The 20,104-nt window shown below is 41.1% G+C and overlaps 1 protein-coding gene across 1 annotated transcript; it reads left to right on the top strand.

The window, feature by feature from the left end:
- The first annotated feature begins 3,760 nt into the window (after nt 1-3,760).
- On the top strand, nt 3,761-18,142 carry itga2.2 (integrin, alpha 2 (CD49B, alpha 2 subunit of VLA-2 receptor), tandem duplicate 2). The gene is made up of 30 exons (XM_034595317.1): nt 3,761-3,972; nt 5,214-5,337; nt 6,396-6,505; nt 6,817-6,908; nt 7,382-7,496; nt 7,795-7,922; nt 8,061-8,209; nt 8,392-8,542; nt 8,737-8,902; nt 9,131-9,207; nt 9,860-9,998; nt 10,538-10,683; nt 10,796-10,939; nt 11,226-11,429; nt 11,521-11,651; nt 12,099-12,262; nt 12,595-12,746; nt 12,841-12,951; nt 13,254-13,339; nt 14,608-14,749; nt 14,889-14,972; nt 15,087-15,163; nt 15,249-15,332; nt 15,421-15,523; nt 15,614-15,724; nt 15,980-16,090; nt 16,538-16,651; nt 16,775-16,864; nt 17,178-17,294; nt 17,622-18,142. The coding sequence occupies exons 1-30, from the start codon at nt 3,927-3,929 to the stop codon at nt 17,709-17,711; spliced, it is 3,558 nt and encodes a 1,185-aa protein (XP_034451208.1). The 5' UTR covers nt 3,761-3,926; the 3' UTR covers nt 17,712-18,142.
- The last annotated feature ends 1,962 nt before the right edge of the window (nt 18,143-20,104 follow it).

Raw genomic sequence — 20,104 nt, 5'->3', positions numbered from 1 at the left:
GGAGTTTACTGAGACATCCTGGTGATCCAGAGATGTACGATTATTTTTTATTTAACCACAATAATCCTGGTTTGAGGACCATTTGGGATATTTTTTGTGTCAAGGATAATAATCAGTACTTCCTGAAGCCAGATATCATACTTGATACATATTTTAAACATAAGATATCATGTATTTAGCGATTGCACTGGATTTATGCCTTGCAATGAGCCTTAAGTAAATTGTTAACATGTGCCACCGTTTTTCTATGGAAATTGAAACCTCTCCCACACGTCTGAATCCAATTTATCTCCAGCAAGAGGTTGTGGCAGTTATCCAGCCCAAGAAATGCCCATTGCATAATCTTCTGACGTAAATTTTATGAGCTTTCTTCATTATTCAGTAAAACAGAAATATTGCATGTGAGTGTGTATGTGTCATCATCAGATCCTCATCTGCAAACCACTGCATGTCAGCCCACGGCTTGGAAAAGATTAATGCCTCAACTTGTCCACATTTGCCAGGCACTGCTCCTCACATTTTGTGCTTCTGCCCGGGATGGTTCGATTGACCCGATGCCAGGTAATGCACCTGTGCAAATCCAACAGAGCCTTTCCACAGGTCGTGTCATGTGACCCACACGGGGAAATACCACCGCGTCTGTGTGCAGTCATTGACTCGTGAGCCCCTGTGAGCCGGCTGGATGGGACTGTTTGCCTCACAATGCAACAGGGCCTTAGATTCTCATTGGTCAGCAGATGGGTGTGAAAGAGGGATTAGTGCTACAATCCACCCGGCCAGAGGTTTGTGTGTGTCTCTGTGTTGGTGTCTCTCCATTACACTGTATAACCTGGGTTTCAAAACATACCCAACAGTAACAAAACTAAAAAAACAATCTATTTCTTCGTGGGGACGCATTCGTCTGAAAGCTGTTGTGACAAAATCTGTGACTCTGAATCACTGGATATTTTTATAAAGGCCACACGCTGCTATTGGTGGGATGGAGCTCAAGACTGAAGATGTGTTTGAGTAACATCCTTGAGTCAGAATGACAAAGACTTCAGCTTGGAAAAATCAAAGAAACTTTGATTTATGATTTTAGATATATAGATATTTATAATGGCCATTCAATTTGTTGGGTCCTTGGTGATTTATGTCTCTGAAAGACTGGAACAAACAGAGTGGTACATTCATGAGGCTTGTTGAGGTGTTGATTTAACTTTGTGATTCTTGAGGTTGCAGTTTGTGGTGGTGTTCCATTGCATTGAAAAGAAATGTAGAAAAAAAAAAGCATTGCACAGCAGCACAAACACCACAAACTGCTAACGTTGCTATGAGCACTTTGAAACATCTCTGGTAGTTCAGTGAACACAGCATGTTTCATCCTTTAGATGCCACTTTTCAATTAGAAATATGTTATTGTATTGGAGTAATGGCCGAAATCCCAGATACTCCTTCTGAGGTAAGTGAGGAAAATACCTTCTTTACAATGTGGGTCAACTTATTGTTGAAGTTATAACCTGTACAAAGACTTTGTCCTGTGATTATAAATGGTGTCCAAACTTCCTGACAACTTCATATGATTCATGTTCCTCCTCGGTGGGGATTTTAATGCTGTGCCCACACTGCTTCATTATGTCGGAGCCTGACAGGAAGTCAGACCACAGACTCTGTTGCTTCAAGACCCTTCCTTGGATTGTTTCACATAATTCAAACGGCCTGAAACTCCCTCCACTGTTGTCAGTGAAATAATGTATAAAAATAAAGGAGTGCGGGGTCTTGTTAAAGGGAAAGGGCTTTAAAAAAACGTGGTTTGTCCATTCCTCACCCAGATCGAGAGGATATTTACTTTACAAGCTACCTTTCCCAGGAACTGCTCTTCATCACAGCCACGCAAATCCTGGAAGTTGCTCATTCAGATTGCCTAATGTGGGCTGGCTCGTCAGATGAGTTGCACACAAATCATGATTTCACAAACACAGTGGTGGGCGAAGGGATCCAGCCACTGAAGGCTTAGATGGTAACAACTTAGATGGTACACTCAGCTGAGGGCTGTGAGTCTGTACCTGCCTCCCCAAACACCAACAGATCTGCTGATGACCAATTTAACCGAACAGATCAGCCAATAATGGCAAATAAGTGATGTTACAATTGCATCAGGTGTTTTATAAAACTTGTTTGTTTCTACTGAAGTTGCCGACCGGCTAGCCCTGGCCTATGGCGTCACTTTCCGATACCTCATCAAGGAAGCGTCCAGTTTGTCCTCGGAGGGGGTACTATAACTTCCTGTGTAGCTCATTGCCATAGTGACCATCTCAACCAAGAAATCACATTTGGCATCAGAGATATAGCACCTTTAAAAAAAAATCTTTATCGGAAGCTGGGAAATGCTGACTCTGCCTTCATTTCCCACAACGCAACTAGAACGGCATCCCTTTCATTTGACCCTCCATGGCGGCCAAGTGCCCTCATCTTTCAAATTCCACAACCCCAATTCACAAAGCAGGCTTTGTGTTAAAAGTCTGTCGCTGAGATGACGGCATCAGGGATCTTTTCTCAGACGTCCTCCAGAGCCACAGACACCAGGTCCTTTCAGAGGCTGAGTCATACGTCCAATTACAACTCAACTGGTCTTTTTCTGCCAGTCTCCCTTTTAATGATAATATTCAAATAGTTTCTTTTTTCTTTTTACAGTTACGAAACAACATGGATGTACAACAGGATGTGATTATCCAGCTACTGAGTAACAGCCCTCTTTCCAAAACACAGTTTTGGAAAGAGGGCTGTTACTCAGTAGCAATGAAACAAGTCATTGAGGAAAAATATAATCCTTCAAATCCTTCAAATCCTTCCCTACTTCTTTTACAGCCTCTTAAACATGCTCCAATCTGATATGAGTTTTTAATACAGAAATTATAGGGTTCAGGCTGATGGGGGATGAGAGAAGCCTCAGATTGTCAACTGTTAATTGATGTGTTGATTTTTGTTATTATTTGACATGTGTTGATTTAAGTGTTGTTGGTCCACTCATACTGTGGCTCTGGAATGCCAATTAAAAGCAGATTAAATAGGATTTAAACTGAGGCTGATGGGTTTGGACACGTTTGAACGCTGACATTTGTCTGGCTTCAATTTTACTCTATAGTTTAAAGGGATAGTTCACCCCAAAATTTAAATTCACTCATTATCTGAAGTGTTTGAGTCCACAAAACACTTTTGGAGTTTCCAGTGTAAACAGTGCTGCAGCCAAACCCATTGAATGTGAATGTCGGATCTTATGGACACTTGGACGACACCACAGGAGCAGTATGGAGGCATTTTCTGTTTGTTTTTTTCTGTTTGAAGAAGTGGTCGCCATTTACTTTAATAGTATTTAATAGATTTGGCTGCAACGCTGTTTACCCCTGAAACTCCAGAAGTGTTTTCTGGACTCAAACACTTCACCCACCCTCCATCGGCACAGTGCTGAGTAGATAATGAGTGAATTTTCATTTTGGGGGTGAACTTTCCCTTCAAATTACCAGATTTCAACTTTTATCTTTAAAGCACCAAAACTTTAAACTTGAGATAATCTGTCTGGATCTCCTCCTCCTCCTCCTCCTCCTCCTCCTCCTCCTCCTCCTCCTCCTCTTCCTCCTCTTCTTCATCATCACCCTCGATCCCCTGCCCATTCAACCAGATCCCTGGCTGCTGTAACCACGTGCCCGCAGCTGCCTCTTCCTCTCTTCACAACTACATCCTCCAGTTCACACCCTGAGTCAACACTCGGGTCAGACTCTGAATGAGCAGGTCGCAGGAAGGAGCGGAGCGCATTTCCTTATTTAGAGAGTCTGCGCGCCGCGTCACCGCCGAGTGTCGACGCCGCAGCCGCAACTTTAACAAGTGCGGTGGCTTCATCTACTCACCTCACACACACTCACACACACACACACATGGAGTAAAAGACGATGGAGCTCATCTGGAGGAACATCTGCTTCGTCCTCACACTCCTCTGTAAGTACTGAGCCTCTCGTTGCACGTTGAACTTGTGGTTTTCACCCATTTGGCTGATCGACGCAAAGATAAGAAGTTTTTTTTTTTTTTTACAGTTTTCATAGAACTGTGGTGAGAATAGATTATTAGTCATTCGTCATGGGTAGAAAATGTGATGGGTACATGTTGTCATTGGCATGTGAAGAGCACAGGATCAGGGTGGGTGCACACTCACAATGAAATGACTGGAGGACTTTGGTTTGGCAGAGCTTTTGTTTTTCGAACTTGATCTCTACACCATCCTGCAAAAAAGTTCTTCATCTGCTGTCAAATGAAGGAGGAAATACAACTAGATTGCTTCTGTCGTCCAGTGTATGGTGTTTTCAGGAGTGTCACATGAACCCACTCCTGAAGAGACCAGATCATTATGCTGCTCATCATGTGCAGAAAAAGTCCCCAAACATGTGGAAGCTTTCAAGCTGCAGCCAGACGGACACTTTTAATTATTCTCCTATATGCACGGCTCCCATTGCTGCAATGAAAGGAAGTATTAATGTGTTGTGGGCTCTGCAGAGCCTCCCAGAGAGGAAGCACTGTGCCATACTTTGTGCTGCAGGTAGAAACAGGCGTGGCAGGAGGAGTGTGTGCTGGAGAAGGTCTCCTCAGTCCAGGACCCATCCACATTCCTGTGCCTGTTGATTGAGGGGAAGGCAGGCTGATAGCTGAGCTCTGCCTGTATGGGCCTGTGGGTCCACCACTCACAGACGAGCAAATGTCCCGAGGGGGGATCAGCGGGCTGCTGCTTTTCAAGATGCATCGTGTCAGTGGAGAAAATCACTCCACGATGTCTATTAATGCAAAGAGTGTGACCTTCGTTTGTTGCAAAGCTTTTTCAGTGCCGTGCCTTCGTGAGTCAAGCTGTTGTGGTTTTTAAAAGATATGACTCAGGTACACAGAAAAGGCTACCCATCGTTAATAAAGAGGAAATCATGATGGCTGATGTGTAAGATAAGACATCCGACATCACCTCTCCCCCTAAGAACAGAGATGACGACGACTATTTGTTTTCAACTTTTAGATACACAAGCACCAAAATGTAAAATAATGATTATATACATCAATCTGTAATGTTTTCAGTAGCTTTAGTCGTTGCAGTGGATTTGACAGGGTCGTTATTACCAGTAAAAAGTGTTATAAGGTGTTGATACGGTGCCGTTCCATCAGTGTCACTGTCACCTTATCAAAGCTTTCTCCTCCACCAGCTGACAGCGTCTGGCAGTCACAGTCCTTCAACGTCGGCACCGCGGGCGCCAAGATCTTCAGTGGTCCAGCGGCGGAGGAGTTCGGCTACACAGTCCTGCAGACGACCAACCATGAAGGCAAATGGTGGGAATTTAAATCATCACTTTTCTCTTCTGTTCAATGAAAGGACAGTGGTTTAACCAGGGTGTCTGTTGTCTAGGTCACAATTTACTGTGGAGAATGCACTCGGCGTTTTGCTTCTAATGCACATGATGGTTCATTTGAACTTGATCTGCTAGTTAGTTTAACAGTGTGAAGAAACGTTTAAATGCTTCTTGCTGTGGACACTTTTCCTCTTGCATCACCATGAGGTTAACATTTGTGGTTTTTAATGAGATGGCAGCTTATCTGTTAGCAGCAGTGCACTGAGCCTCCAATCCCCCTCGTTCACTTACTGACAGTCAGGAAATGCATTTTATTAGTTCGCACGAGTGACACATATATTTAAAGCAAACTTTATTGTTCCAGCTCAAGACTTTGACAAGTTGATGTCAAAGTTAGTTCCTGTCCAACACGATCCTGAGTGAACTCTCTCTCTCCATTTTCAAATCCTGTCTCAAAACTCATCTTTTTAAACTAGCATTGTTTTATTCACTGTTAATTCTATTGATCTTTTTCGTTATTTTTAGATTTTTCTATATTGTAAGGTGACCTTGAGTCCTCTGCAAGGCGCCTATATAAATGTATTATTATTATCATTATTATTCATTCCTCCAACTCTAAGCGTTAGTTAGTCTGAGCTGCTTCAATCAAGTGTGTCACAAGCATGTCGTGTTAAATGCCTCACTCACATTTAGATAAACATTAACTAAACTTCTTATCCGTGGACGTCTGGATGTTGCACACCCTTAGTCACAGTCTCACAGAGCAAGTCACTGTCTGGAGGAGTGTCACCGTCCGTTTGCGTCACTGGGGGAGTTTTACATTATCTGACGCTGGTCTCTCACTGTATATCCCACTGTCGTTGCGTAAGGTTATTTTGACAAACTCCTAAAGTCGTGGATAATTGTGTAACCTTTTTCAGATGAATGTTCAACCACTGCGTGTACATGTGGTCATGCACGCTGCACAAAAACATCCAGGCGTGCCCCTCACGGCCATGGTGGGTGTTTATGAGAGATGAATCTGGCTGTTTTCCGCAGGCTCCTGGTCGGCGCTCCGTGGGGTGGTTACAAGCGAAACACCAAGGGGGATGTTTACAAGTGTCCAGTCGCAGGGGCCAGGAACAGCTGCGACAAGCTCAATCTTCAAGGTAAAGTTTGGTGTTTTGCCATTTCACCTCCCCCCCCCCCCCGCCTCTCTAACACTGGCCATCCACAAAAAAAACACCTAGGAATTACTGAAAAGATGAGTCAGCGTAAAAAAATCCTCCAGGCTGTCCTGACACGTTTTTCTTTGGCCTGTTTTGAAAATGTAAAAAAATAGAAACAAACAGAAGCAGTGTGCTACAGCAAAACATGTTTATTGTCCGTACGTTGAGTTCATGATAATTGTACAGGTTGTATGAGTTTCTGATTTAACATCTATAATGTGAACTTTCATGTGATGTTGCCTTTGCCACAGATTCTGTCAGTATTCCAGATGTCAGAAACCTCAACGACAACATGCACCTGGGTTTGACTCTCACCCGGATGCCTGCAGTCAATGGTTTGATGGTACGTGTGTGTGTGTGTGTGTGTGTGTGTGTGTGTGTGTGTGTGTGTGGGTGTGGGTAAATCATTTTATTTCAGAGACTCATCGACTATGATGGAATGTTAATAGTTTTGATCCATTTTAGAAACACAGGCTTCACTTGTGATGAGCACACTTGGGTGATACAGCTCTGGCATCATGTTAATTCATTACTTCCCATTAAATTCACATTAAGATCTTATTGTTTGGTAACAGGAAGTATGTCGGCAATTTAAGCAAATTCATCTCTGGTTACTTAAAGGTTACTGATTTAAACAGCATCAGCTGAATGGTGTTCCAGGTTTCACTTCATTGTTATTTCCCACTTTAAATTATAGGTTCAATTTAAATCTATTAAACGCTGACGTGAGAGCTTCCACGGAACTTTTAAAGGTACTGATGATCTTGAATGTCCATTAAGACTCTCCTCTCTACTTCTGTGGTTTGTCTAATACAGACGTGCGGCCCTCTGTGGGGACAGGTGTGTGGCAATCAGAACTTCTACCCTGGAATATGTGCAAAAATGAATCCCCTCTTCAAGCCTCAGCCGGCCTTCTCTCCTGCCGTCCAGAGTAAGTGTCAGTGTCGGTTAATGAGAGAGTGAAAGAAGTCCATCACAGTGACAAACATTTGATCAAATGCAGTTCTTTGAGTTGAAGAACGGTTTTAAAAATGGTTATTTCACGTACACTCAAGTGCTTGTAGGAAAATCAGAGGTTTAAAAAAACTTTTAGGTAAACCTTACTAATGATATATCACCAGAATCAGACAAACTTAAAGTCAGACATTTTTTTATTTTTCCAGTGGTTGTATGAAAAGTAGAAAAACCGGAGCTTCAACCTATTCTGTCCCCTCTCATGACATTTCCAGCATGTGGAGGACCTATGGACATTGTGATTGTTCTAGACGGCTCCAACAGCATTTATCCTTGGCAACCAATGAACGATTTCCTCCAGAAACTAATCCCCACGCTGGACATCGGGCCCCGAAGCACACAGGTAACGTTCCCCCGTCGTCAGACAGAACAGGAAACTGAAGCGGGAGATACTATTAGATTCATTCAGCTGGTTGCTTTAAGGATTTTGTGTTCATCACTTTCTGTGCTTTATCAAACTGTTTTTATTTTATTTTGCCAGGTCAGTGTCATTCAGTATGGTGTTACTCCCCGGTTTGAATTCAAACTGAACGACTATAAAACCAAAGAAGATGTGCTGAAAGCAGCGTCTGGAATCACACAGATGTACGGTGGGTCAACCAATACCTTCCACGCCATCGAGTTCGCCAAGTTAGTGTCAACATCTTTTACTTAATTCACTGTTTATCTGTTTTATTATTACCTGACTCAGGCAGGAGGATTTTTCAATGTTTCGATAGCTCTTAATTGAAATAAACTGCCGTGTAAAGTCACTTTTCAAATCACTTGTTAATAGATGGGATATTACAGAGGTGTGTGTGTGCTCTCTTCAGTCAGTGGGGTTTCAATCAAAAGCATGGAGCTCGACCGGGCGCTGCCAAGGTGATGGTGGTCGTCACTGATGGAGAGTCTCATGACAAACATTTCAGGGACACGGTCATTGGAGAATGTGATAAAGCAGGCATCACCCGCTTTGGTATCGCTGTAAGGAACAACTCATTAAATCCCATTAAAACTCACAGTAGTGGTGTTTTAAAAATGTTTGTGTTTTGTTTCATCATTAATTCTGTAACTAATATTTGATTAACATGACTAAACTAAGCAGTGTGTTTGTCCAGCTAATGAAATTACGTAGATGTCACTGGCGTCCCGATCCTGATTTTTTCCTTTCTCTCCAGGTCCTGGGTTATTATATTAGAAACGACATCAACACAGAGAACCTGATAACAGAAATCAAATCCATCGCCAGTTTACCCACAGAGAAGTTCTTCTTCAATGTGTCCGAGGAGGCGGCTCTCTCCACCATCACCGGAACACTGGGGAACCGCATCTTCAACATAGAAGGTGCATATTATCTATTTTGCCTTTCCTGTTGCTGTACGTGCTAAACTTGTCATTCACTTGACACTGCATGCTTGGTCTTTTTTTAAAAGAAACACATCCAGGCATGTCACAACGTGTTGAGGACCCCATCATTAAAAACACGTGTTATACACACATCTTTCACTTTGTCTGATTTATCATCTGCTCACCTGTTTCCAAATCTTTAAATGACGGTTTGTTCCCAAAAAGGCACCGGAAAAGGGGGAGACAACTTCAAAATGGAGATGTCCCAGGTTGGATTCAGCGCCCACTACTCCAGCCAGCAGGTACAGAGCGCTGCCTCATGCACCTTTAAAACCAGAGAACGTATCACAGCAACAATAATCGTCCTCTAAGTTTGAAATCTCGAACATGTCCACATGGCACATGCTACTGTCCATGGTTCAGTGCTTCTTTGTGCACTTGCAGGTTGTTGTATTATACAACATATACATATATACAGTATATACAGTGTTATAGATTGAATCAAAGAGTGAGAGTAGAGTGTCTTTCTTTTTTTATTAGTGGTGTTACTCTGCACATATAACACATTAAGTGATCATGTGACATAATGGGAAAAGATGAATCGATGATATTATGAGGTGTGAATGCTCCACTTCACACCACCAGCCATGCAATATGTGACTATAACTGACAAAACAGCTCCTCCCAGAATTTGACAGGTCACATTAGATTGTGTCATCCCTCCCTCTCTTCTGCTGAACCCACACAACGTTTTCTCTGAAAAGGAAAAAGGAAGCTGCATTTTTTTTTTTTTACAGCTGTCTGACCATGATCTTAAACAATTTCCCTTCACTTCATCATTTGTTGTATATTTCCGCTGACAAACCTAAAAACCACAATCAAACATGTTGCTGCTCAGTGTGTGACCCAGACCCAAAGTATAAATGCTGTTTTTTGACCTTTATGCCGTTAAAGGATGTGATGATGCTGGGAGCAGTGGGAGCTTACGCCTGGAGCGGGACTGTTGTCCATCAAAAAGGATCCAAAGTCGACATTCTCCCTTTCTCAGCCTTTGAGGCGGCCCTTCAAGACAGAAACCACAGCTCACTACTGGGTCGGTGTTTTATGATTTACTCTTTTATTGGGTTTTATTCCGATACTCTCAATCTGTGCATGACACAACACAGGAATGGGAAGGTAGCAGATCTTCACATTGAGCTGATAGATGGTGTTTCACACAGACAGACAGAAGCAGATGTGGTTAACGTCTGTGGGGATTTTGAGAGGAACTGGTTTGAGAAATCGTCGCCAACCACCTCTTTCATCATGATTCTGTGGATTGGAGAAAAAATGATTTTCACAGACTTGAATTAATAACCGCGTTCATTTTAGATGGCAGTAGAGGCCACAAAATCAAAATATATATTTCCTTTCCTGCTAATTTCACTATCATTATTACCTGCATGCATACTCATAGCATAGCTTCCCTTTCCTGTCCTGTTATATACTTCATTGTTAGGACGGTTGAACATCCAAGAAGTAAACCGTAGTGATTGTTAGAATAGCACAAAATAAAGCATAAAATCCACCTCTGATCAAGTCCTTCGAGTTGGGATGTTGAGTAGTGAATGTGTTACTCGTGTTCACTTCCAGGTTACTCTGTCACCACACTGACCGATGGCTCCGCTCTGTACTTTGTGGCCGGGGCTCCTCGCTCCAACCACTCTGGACAAGTTATCGTCTACACCGTCAACGCTCAGAAGCAAACCGCTATCATCGATTCAGAAAGAGGGAAACAGGTACTGACATTAGAGGATGTGAGGTTTACATTGTCCCCAGGTACCAGCTGTATACAGGTGGTTTAACCTGACACATTTAACCCATCGTCAGTAAACAATCCTCTCATCTTAGATCGGGTCCTACTTCGGGAGCGTCTTGTGCTCCCTGGACGTGGACAAAGACGGGACGACGGACATCTTACTGGTGGGGGCGCCCATGTTCATGAGCGAGCTAAACAGAGAAGAGGGCAGGGTCTATCTCTTCTCTGTCACCAAGGTAAAAACATTATGTCTTCTGTATTTCCTGAGCTACAGTGAATGGGTTAGGTTTTATTTCATGATTTAGAAAGACGGAAAAGTGAGTTTCCTGTAGGAAAAGTCAAAGAGATTTTCTCTAAGCTGATGTATTTATTCATTTTTTATTCAAACAACGCTCAATACATCATATTTCTATAAAATGCTGTTCATTTATAGTTTTGTGAAGCTTGAAGGACATTCTCTTAAGTGTAAAGGAAGTGTAGCATCTATTTATACCAGACTTTTCTCTGTCCTCTCATTTGAAGGGTATTCTGAACGAGCAGGGATTCCTCAATGGTCCTGACCCGACTGAAAATGCACGTTTCGGGATGGCCATCTCCGTCATTCCCGACCTGGACCTCGACGGTTTCAACGACGTCGTTGTTGGATCGCCACTAGAGGACAGACAGAAAGGTGTCATTTACATCTACAATGGAGACAAGAAGACATTAAACAAAGACTTCTCACAGGTATCAAGAGAAAAACAAATACTTTATAGCACATTGTGTTAATTCAACTCTGTGATAATATGAGTGATGAGATTTGTTTTGTCTCTTTAAGAGAATCTTTGGCTCCAAACTGGATCCTCAACTGCGGTTTTTTGGAAGGTCCCTCGATAGCTTCCAAGATCTGAATGGTGATTCGCTCCCAGACATCTCAATCGGTGCCTATGGAAAAGTGGTGCAGCTCTGGTGAGTTAACCCAGCACAATATGTGGGAACTAAAGACTTAATATAAAAATGGACGACATGACAGCTCCCATGCTGTATAGGTTTATAAATCTTGTCTCCTCCATGTTAGTAGATAGAGAAGTGCACACCATTCTATAGTTCTTCCCACGAGTTCTGTTTTAATTAGTTATTTGATGCTATTAAAATGGCTTGAAACAGTGACAGTGACTCTTGATTGGTCAAGCGTGTATATCGGAGGTACCTTGATACCGCAGCTCAAGAGCAGAATCACAACTGTGCAGTCTCTGGCTCCAAATGACATCACCAATGCAAGATGGCGGCACCCGCATCAGTGATATTTTGGCTTCATTTCTATACAACATGAAGAAGTGGAGACACGTCGTCCATCTTCACATACAGTCAAACATATCCTGGAATAAACTATAAATGTTGAATTGTGTGTTTCAGGTCCCGAGGTGTGGCGTCGGTCTCAACTAAAGCTTCTTTCAACCCCGATAAAATCAACATTTTCCACAAACCCTGTAACGTACACGGGCGCAAGCATTCGTGTTTCAAGGCCAACCTCTGCTTCAGTGCTGCGTTCAGGCCGAAGAATCCTGTTGGACCCATCGGTAAATCACGTCACCTGATCAGGAATATGTCATCAACTATGTTCACTTAAAGATTAATATAGGAAGCATTTTGTGGGTTTGTTACCTCAGGAGAGAACCAGGATTTTCTGGTATTTATCCTAAGCTAAGCTAAGCTAAACTAAGCTAAGCTAAGCTAAAACAAACAAGTGATATTACACTTGACATCTAAATCCAGGCAAGAAATCAAATATGCTTATTTCCCAAAATGTCAAACTATTGTTTAAGCGATCCACATTCTTTCCAAATCTTTTTCTAGAGAATATAATCAAACTCAGATGTGTCATACACAGTTTTTCTTTATTTCTTTTCAGACATATCTTACACCTTGACTCTGGACGCGGACCTACAAGCTTCACGAGTGACGTCAAGAGGAATGTTCACAAAAAACAATGAACGCTTCCTCACAGAAAACGCAAAGATATCGTCTACCCCCCTCTGCCGAGACTACGAGGTTTACGTTCAGGTAATGATTTGTTTCTTTTACGATTCCCTTCATACATTTTATCTGAGCACGTTGATAAGGCCCGTTTATTGCCGTTTCTCCATTTTGTCCATAGGAGACACCAGACTTCGTCAATTCCCTCAGTTTAAAGGTGGAAATCGAGCAGAAGAATCCGGATGTGAATCCCGTCCTGGATAAGTTTTCTCCCAGTGCCTCGCAGTTCTTTGTAAGTGACTAACACGGTGCAAGAATCTGTACACTTCAAACGTACTTGTTATTTTGCAGAGGTGTTTGTACAGTCATTTTAAATTACATGTTGTGTGTGTGTGTGTGCGTCTGTGTGATAATTACTCGGTAAGTATTTCAGTCAGTCACGCTAGTTTTTGTTAGAACGTTGTGTTCTCCCAAAAACAAAATTAAAGTTCATCCAAAATGTTCTGTTTTCTCTGAAGAGACTTCAGGAGAATAAAGATCTGAAGTAATAAACCAGTGTCGTGTAGTGAATGTGCTGCTCTGTGATGGTTTCAGATCCCCTTCACTAAAGACTGTGGCTCTGATGATGTGTGCATCAGTGATCTGGTGCTGAGTGTGACCACAGACTCTAAGGAGTCCAGGTGAGAATCTATCTTCTCTCTACTTATCTACTGTATCACATGTGCAGGATACAGATCAGTTGTGCTCTGTTTCCTGATTTTACCTGATGTGCGGTGGTTTCCCTCAGGATTTAGAGTTGGAAGTTTAAAGTGAATATGATACAGCGACAGAACAAGCTCAGACAAGACTGTTTCTGTCTTTTCTCTGAGTCATTTGTGAAATGAGGACAGAAACAATCTCCTCAAACAGCCTCTCACTGTTAGTAAGAGTTTTGGTTGTAACTCCTGACATGAACAACAATTCTGCTTTTCCTTTTCCTACTTCTTCTGTTTGACGAGTCTGTCTCTATAGTTAATAGCTGCAGAAATTTGAGATCTTTTTCAGTTTATACAACTTCGCAGCACAAAAAAAGGTGAGGAAAGGTGTGATGGGGGATATGTGCTCAGACTGTTTCATTGGTATAGAACTTAGTAAAACATTTATAAAACAAAGTTAAAGAAAAGGGGAAATTCCCCTCATAACTTAGAGAGTTCTTTCCAGGCCCAGGCCACATCCTTTTACTAAGTTTTCTGAAAATCGGTTGAGTGGTTTTTGCATAATCCTGCTAACAAACAGACGCAGGTTAAAACCTAACTTGACAGAGGTAATAAATTCACTCAGATAAAGGGACATAATTCAATATTAGGATCAACAGCTTATATTGACCAACATCAAGTGGCAAAGTTATAAGTTATAAGTCAGTGCAAAGCGACACCAAGGTTAACTTTTGTTTTGTTTATTTCTGTGAGACCTCTTTGCTTCTGCTAAAGTTAGCATGTTAACGTCTTCTAACGTAGTGCGTGTTGTAAACTGTTATAAATGCAACAGTTGAAGAATCTCTTCACCACCGGCCACTCCCAGCAGTAAACCACGTTACACAGCAGAGAAAACACACATAATACTGTCCCACACTTATTCACATGATGATCACATGTGGGTTTGCAGCTGCTCTTCATTCTTATTTCCATCTGGCTGCGTCTTTTTGTATTTCCTAATCTAACTAGAGGTTAATCAACAGAATTATCAACTTGTTAACTTCAGGGTCTCCACTGTGTTTATGGATCTTAAGAGAAAAGAGGAACAATCTTTTGAATAATGAATAAATTGCCCTCAGCTCCCGTCTATATTAGTGAAATAGGGAAAGACGACTTTAACCATCCGCCTGGTCAAGTAGATGATATCATCAGTATTCTGCTTTAAAGGACTCATGTGGATGCAGAGGACAGTGATCTGAGCTTTTGTGTTGCAGCTCAGCTCCCATCCTGGTCAGCGCCAACAACCGAGAGCTGTCGTTTGAAGTTGTTGTGAGGAACAAAAAGGAGAACGCGTACAACACTCGGGTGTCGGCCACGTTCTCCAGCAACCTCTACTACTCCTCCGTCGTTCCTCCTGTGAGTGAAAGCAAAGCTAAACTGGAATTCACTCAGCAAATGCATCATTATCAAATCATTTAACATGTTTTTGAATCAATCCAACCCACGTTTTTTGAAACAATTCAGTTGTGTAATGTTCTGAACTATGAATTCACAGACGGACAGTGTCAAATGCACCTCGACACAAACACAAACGGTCACTTGTCTAGTGGGATATCCAGCATTGAAGACAAATGAAGAGGTAAGTGTCTCTACATGTGCACAATTTTTATTTGAATTTTGCAGTGTCTGATTTTTCACATTTTATATATATATATATATATATATATATATATATTCTTTTTTTCTATTTCAGGTGAAATTTCAGCTAAATTTTGAATACAGTCTCGATCAAATGCAAAACCAAGCTGAGGTGAATTTCGAGGCTAAGAGGTACTTTCTCATCCAGTCACTGATACAAATGTGTCTTTTAATGAAAAGTGTTGTGATAATAGTTTTTTCCGTTTCATCTTTACAGCGACGGTAAAGAGGAAAGACCTGCAGACAACAAGGTGGACATATCCATTCCTGTCCGATATGATGCAGGGATTGTTTTATCCAGGTGATTTATCATTTATATTGTCATGAAGTGTAAAATTTGACATTTAATGATGGCGAAAGCATTAACGTGTCATGTCTCTTCATCTCAGGCAGTCAAACATCAACTTTTACGTGGCGAATGCGACCAACACGCCCGTGACTACGGTGAAAACTCTGGATGACATCGGCCCAGAGTTTAACTTTACAGTGAAGGTGCAATAAATGAATCCGTCTCTTAACATATAATCATCTAATTTCTCATATGCATTTGAGACATTCATTAAAATAACATTTTACCTAAAGGTCTCAACAGGGAACTTCGCGGTGAACCTCCTGTATCTGACCATTGGTCTGCCCATGACGACTAAAGGTGGAAATAATCTCCTCTACGTCACCAAAGTGGTCACACAAACAGTGAGTACTCAGTTCTTAAAGTTTTTAAGCCTTTTTATCCAATAAATGTTCTAGTTGACACCAAATCTGCAATTTATAGTATTTATAGTCTGTAGCAACAACACATCTGACTTTCAGACAATTCTTTATTCATATGCAGCGTGTGAATGAGCTGATTGGTGGCAAAAGTTAACCAAGAACTCAGTCAGGCTGCGTAAAATATATTTAACTGAATCATTTGCAGCACCGAATGACACAGGTCCTGTTTGCCTGCAGGGAGGTTCTGTCAGCTGTGATTCCAGCAGCCTGGTTGATCGTCTGAAGATCGGTGGGAAAACACACAAAGTGACTTTCTCCGAGGAGAGCCTCCGAGGCATGGACGTACTGGTCAGTCGCCTTTGTCCTCTTCCTCTGTGTCCACTTTCATATACGTTTCTCAGGAGACATACTTCCATGCAGCATTTTCACTTGTGTCTTAGAGAAGCTTGTTATACACATATTTGAATCTGTGTGTAAACAATGCACCCACAACAAATAAAATGATATTGATATGAACAAGTTACTTTAATATGTAGCATAATAATCATCATATGTGTAGCTTTAGAGTTTTTATAGATCTGACTACAACCTGCACATACAAATGTTTTTCTGAATTTTAAATTTGGTTTACATTCATACTCTATTTATCTTTTCTTATTCACTCTATATGCTCATCTCATATAGATTAAATGTATCTAATCTATCTATCTATGTATAGAATCTATACCAGAGCAAACATTTACTGGTGATGTGCACTGATTTCCTTTTTTATCTCCTAATGTTTTTAATTGACAGGATTGCAAAACTGCAAAATGTGAGTATATCAAATGCAACCTCAAAGACACTGACGTAAAGAGCGACTACTTTGTGATGGTGAAAACCAGGATCTGGAGCGGCACGTTTAATCTGGTAAATAAATTATTTCATGCCTTTTATAATACTGGTTATTGTGTTTGTTTTTATCACCATTGTACCAATAAATCAACGCCGTTGCTGTTTGTGCACTGATTTGTACTCGTTCTGTTATGACAGGCCACCTATCAGACCATCGAGCTCACCTCCAGTGTGGCTCTGGAAGCCTCCAACCCCGACCTGGTCATTATCGGACTCAAAGAGCTGCCAGTAAGATCCCCTTTTAGTATCTGGACATAAAGACATGAAATAACCAAAGACTTATGCTATTGAAGATGTTATATCTGTTTTCAGCTTATTTTAAACACTTAATGTGACTTGTACTTTATTCTCTTAATGCAACTGTGTTTTTGAGCAGTTTTTTAAAACACCACATGCCAAAACTTTAGAGCCATCATGTTAAAATATTCTACACGCACAAAAAAAAGGTGGATTTTAATCTCTCAGTTGCAAAAGTGTGACATTTCTGCCTTCAACGCCTGTGGACGTGGTTTGATCATGTGACGTCTCTGCTGCTGTCCAGGTGGTGCTGACCATCAGTAAACCAGGGGAGACGGCTGATGTTCCGGTGGGAGTGATCGTCGGCAGCGCTATAGGCGGACTGGCGCTGCTGGCTCTGGCTGTAGGATTACTGTGGAAGGTATTTGTTTTTGGTGACAATCATTTCAGCGTAGAGAAAAGCATCAGCAAATTATTTGTATAGTTTGCCAATATAATGTTTTTTCATACAAATGTGCAGCTTCAAACGGAAAACTTCTACTCTACTACGCAACAGAAGTATATTTACTGTGTGTATCTGGATACAAGAAAACAGGACGTGTTCCTTTAATCAGTGCTTTTTTTGTTTTTTTACAGGAAATTGACAATATCCACAGGAATCTCTTTTGAAATATGTGCTCAGTGTTTTATTGATTCTGAGTTTTTGTATCAAATATTATAACTGCAACTTCATTTGTTTGCTTTGCAGTTTGGGTTTTTCAAAAGAAAGTACAAGCAGCTGCAGATGGAGGCCGATGAAGACGGACAGAGTCATGCACATGTCAATGAGGTGCTGTGAGCTGGAGAGAAAACCCGCAGCCTTCTCCCTCCACTGGTTTGTTTCCAGTGTGGATACTGGTACTTCTCACTGGTTCTTGTAAAGTGCAAATGGACTAAAGCTCAGTCACTGGAAATTGGACATTGGAATGAAATGGAAGCTTGTTCAGTTTGTGAATAACCTTTTGCTTTAAGGACTGCACATTGACTATTTGCTGCTATGCACTGACTTTGAACAAATATAAAAGCTGTATTTTTTTTCCCAACATGACTAAACTTAGGCTCTTAGACGTCAGGCATTCATGGATGTAAATGTTGCCATCTAGAGTTTTACACTGTAACTGCATCTGATTTATACATCCTTAGTTATGACAAACTCTGGGCAACACGATTGACAAGTAAAAGTTTCTGTCAGAAAAACTTCACGATCATTTGTCAAAACACTGACCCTTTAAACACTGACCCTTTAAACACTGACCCTTTAAACACTGACCCTTTAAACACACACACACACACACACACACACACACACACACACACACACACACACACACCCCCCCACACACACACACACACACACACACACACACACACACACACACACTGTACAACTGTAGCATTAACTTACTTCTGACACTCAGGACTTTTCTTAAAACAGTTGATATCAATAGTTCAAATCCTGAAAAAGTGAAACGTGTCATTACTGTTCCTTTGTGATTGTCTTGTATATACTGTGAGATAAAATGATGATCTTTCTTGGAGAGTTTTACATATGAAAATATTAGAGGCAATGTGGGTACATGGAATAGTTTCTTCTGTTGTTGTTATTGTGAACCGGTGATGTTTTTTATTGTAATGTTTAGGGCTTCAGTCCACCTCTATTTTCATAATTGTAAATTAGCTGATTGTTTTTCCAAATTAATGGTTTTTGCCTATTAAATTTCAGAGAACTGTTTTTAAAAATGCTGATGCTCCCAAGTGATGTTTATAAAGTGTTTTTTTTTACCAAAATCTCGTCCAAAAACCAAATATATTTATATTAATGACCTATGATACAATGACAAGAATTTTAAACCAAATGTTTGGCTTTTTTTTGCTTGAACATTAAATTGATCAGGAACATATTTGCAGATTAATTGTATCTGTTGGGCAGAAGGACACAATGCCACAAGTCAACAGAACACACAGTGTTCCCCATGTGCACATTCTGCTCATTACAGAGGTTGTGCTTCATTATGGGTTCAGATGTAATAAAAATAAAGTATTGAAATAAAGATTCAATACTTTATTGGCAAATCAACAAAGTTGATTGGAATTTGTCTGGGCAAGCTCAACTAAACATAGACAAGAAAACACACACTCAAAGTACATCAGAGTATGAATGCATGAATAAAATCAGAGCGCTTAAACGAATAGAATAATAAATCCTGTGTTTACATCAATTAAACAAATGCAAAAATCGATAAAACTTCAACACATAAAATGTACAGTTATGACACCAGCGCATGTAGGATGATAATCAGCAGCAAATATCAGCCGCAGCGAACCACTAGATAAAGAAAATTAATGTATAATCATATTTGTATTGTTATATAAAGTAGCAGTTTACTTTTTAATACACCCAAACTGTTTGTGTCTTTTTACAGTAGAGGAACTTTATGAGGCATGTATTAGCATAGTTTCGCCACAAGATGGCAGCATGATATAGATGACATGTTAGCCCTGTTCATTCTTTCTTCTCTGCTCTGTTGATGACTTGATCTCTGAATACCACCATCAATTAATACACTTTACTTAGTGTCTCCTCTCCTTTTCCTCTCTTCCTCTCCTCTCTTCTTCCTCTCCTTTTCTCCTCCCTCTCTCCTCTCTCCTCTCTCCTCTCTCTGACCCTACTGGAAACCTTAACGGACCACTTACTTCCAAACATCAGAATAATTTAATTCTTCCCTTCCACCACGATTAGTTTCTTCTCACATTTTGGACAGTGGTCTTAAGTTAGTCGGTCCCTCGACTGTTCTGAAATGCGTTTCTGAAAACTTTCCCTTCTTTTCTCGCCAGCTCCATCACCCAGCAGAATCTTTAGCATTCGTTTCTTTGGAATCTGACGAAGTGGAATGTGCTATTTGTCTCTAATAAGCCGCACGTTTATTAGGAGCCTGGGCCTGGAGCCTCCTTGTTGGAGGGGGATATATAGAATTTGATAAATGATTGGACTGGTCCGTTCCACTATTACTCATGCACTACAGCATTGTGAAATAGCCTCTTGGATTCTATGTATATGTGTACTACAGGGAGCAATGTGGAAATAGTTGATGAAATCAGATACAGTGGAAATGGTTGAACACCTTTGTAATTTCATCCCTCTGGGGTCTCCTGCAGATGATTGGCAGCTACAGCAGAACAGCTGACCCCTGC

The sequence above is a fragment of the Hippoglossus hippoglossus genome, chromosome 9 (genome assembly GCF_009819705.1).
Source record: "Hippoglossus hippoglossus isolate fHipHip1 chromosome 9, fHipHip1.pri, whole genome shotgun sequence".
Classification (NCBI taxonomy): Eukaryota; Metazoa; Chordata; class Actinopteri; order Pleuronectiformes; family Pleuronectidae; genus Hippoglossus; species Hippoglossus hippoglossus.
The sequence above is the reverse complement of the archived record's forward strand: the minus strand, read 5'-3'. Positions and strand labels throughout refer to the sequence as shown.

Coding starts and splice junctions, on each gene's coding strand:
- itga2.2 (XM_034595317.1), top strand. CDS start 3,927: ATGGAGCTCATCTGGAGGAACATCTGCTTCGTCCTCACACTCCTCT. Junction 14,973..15,086: donor CATTGAAGACAAATGAAGAG/GTAAGTGTCTCT, acceptor TTTCTATTTCAG/GTGAAATTTCAGCTAAATTT. Junction 15,524..15,613: donor AGTTTAACTTTACAGTGAAG/GTGCAATAAATG, acceptor TTTTACCTAAAG/GTCTCAACAGGGAACTTCGC.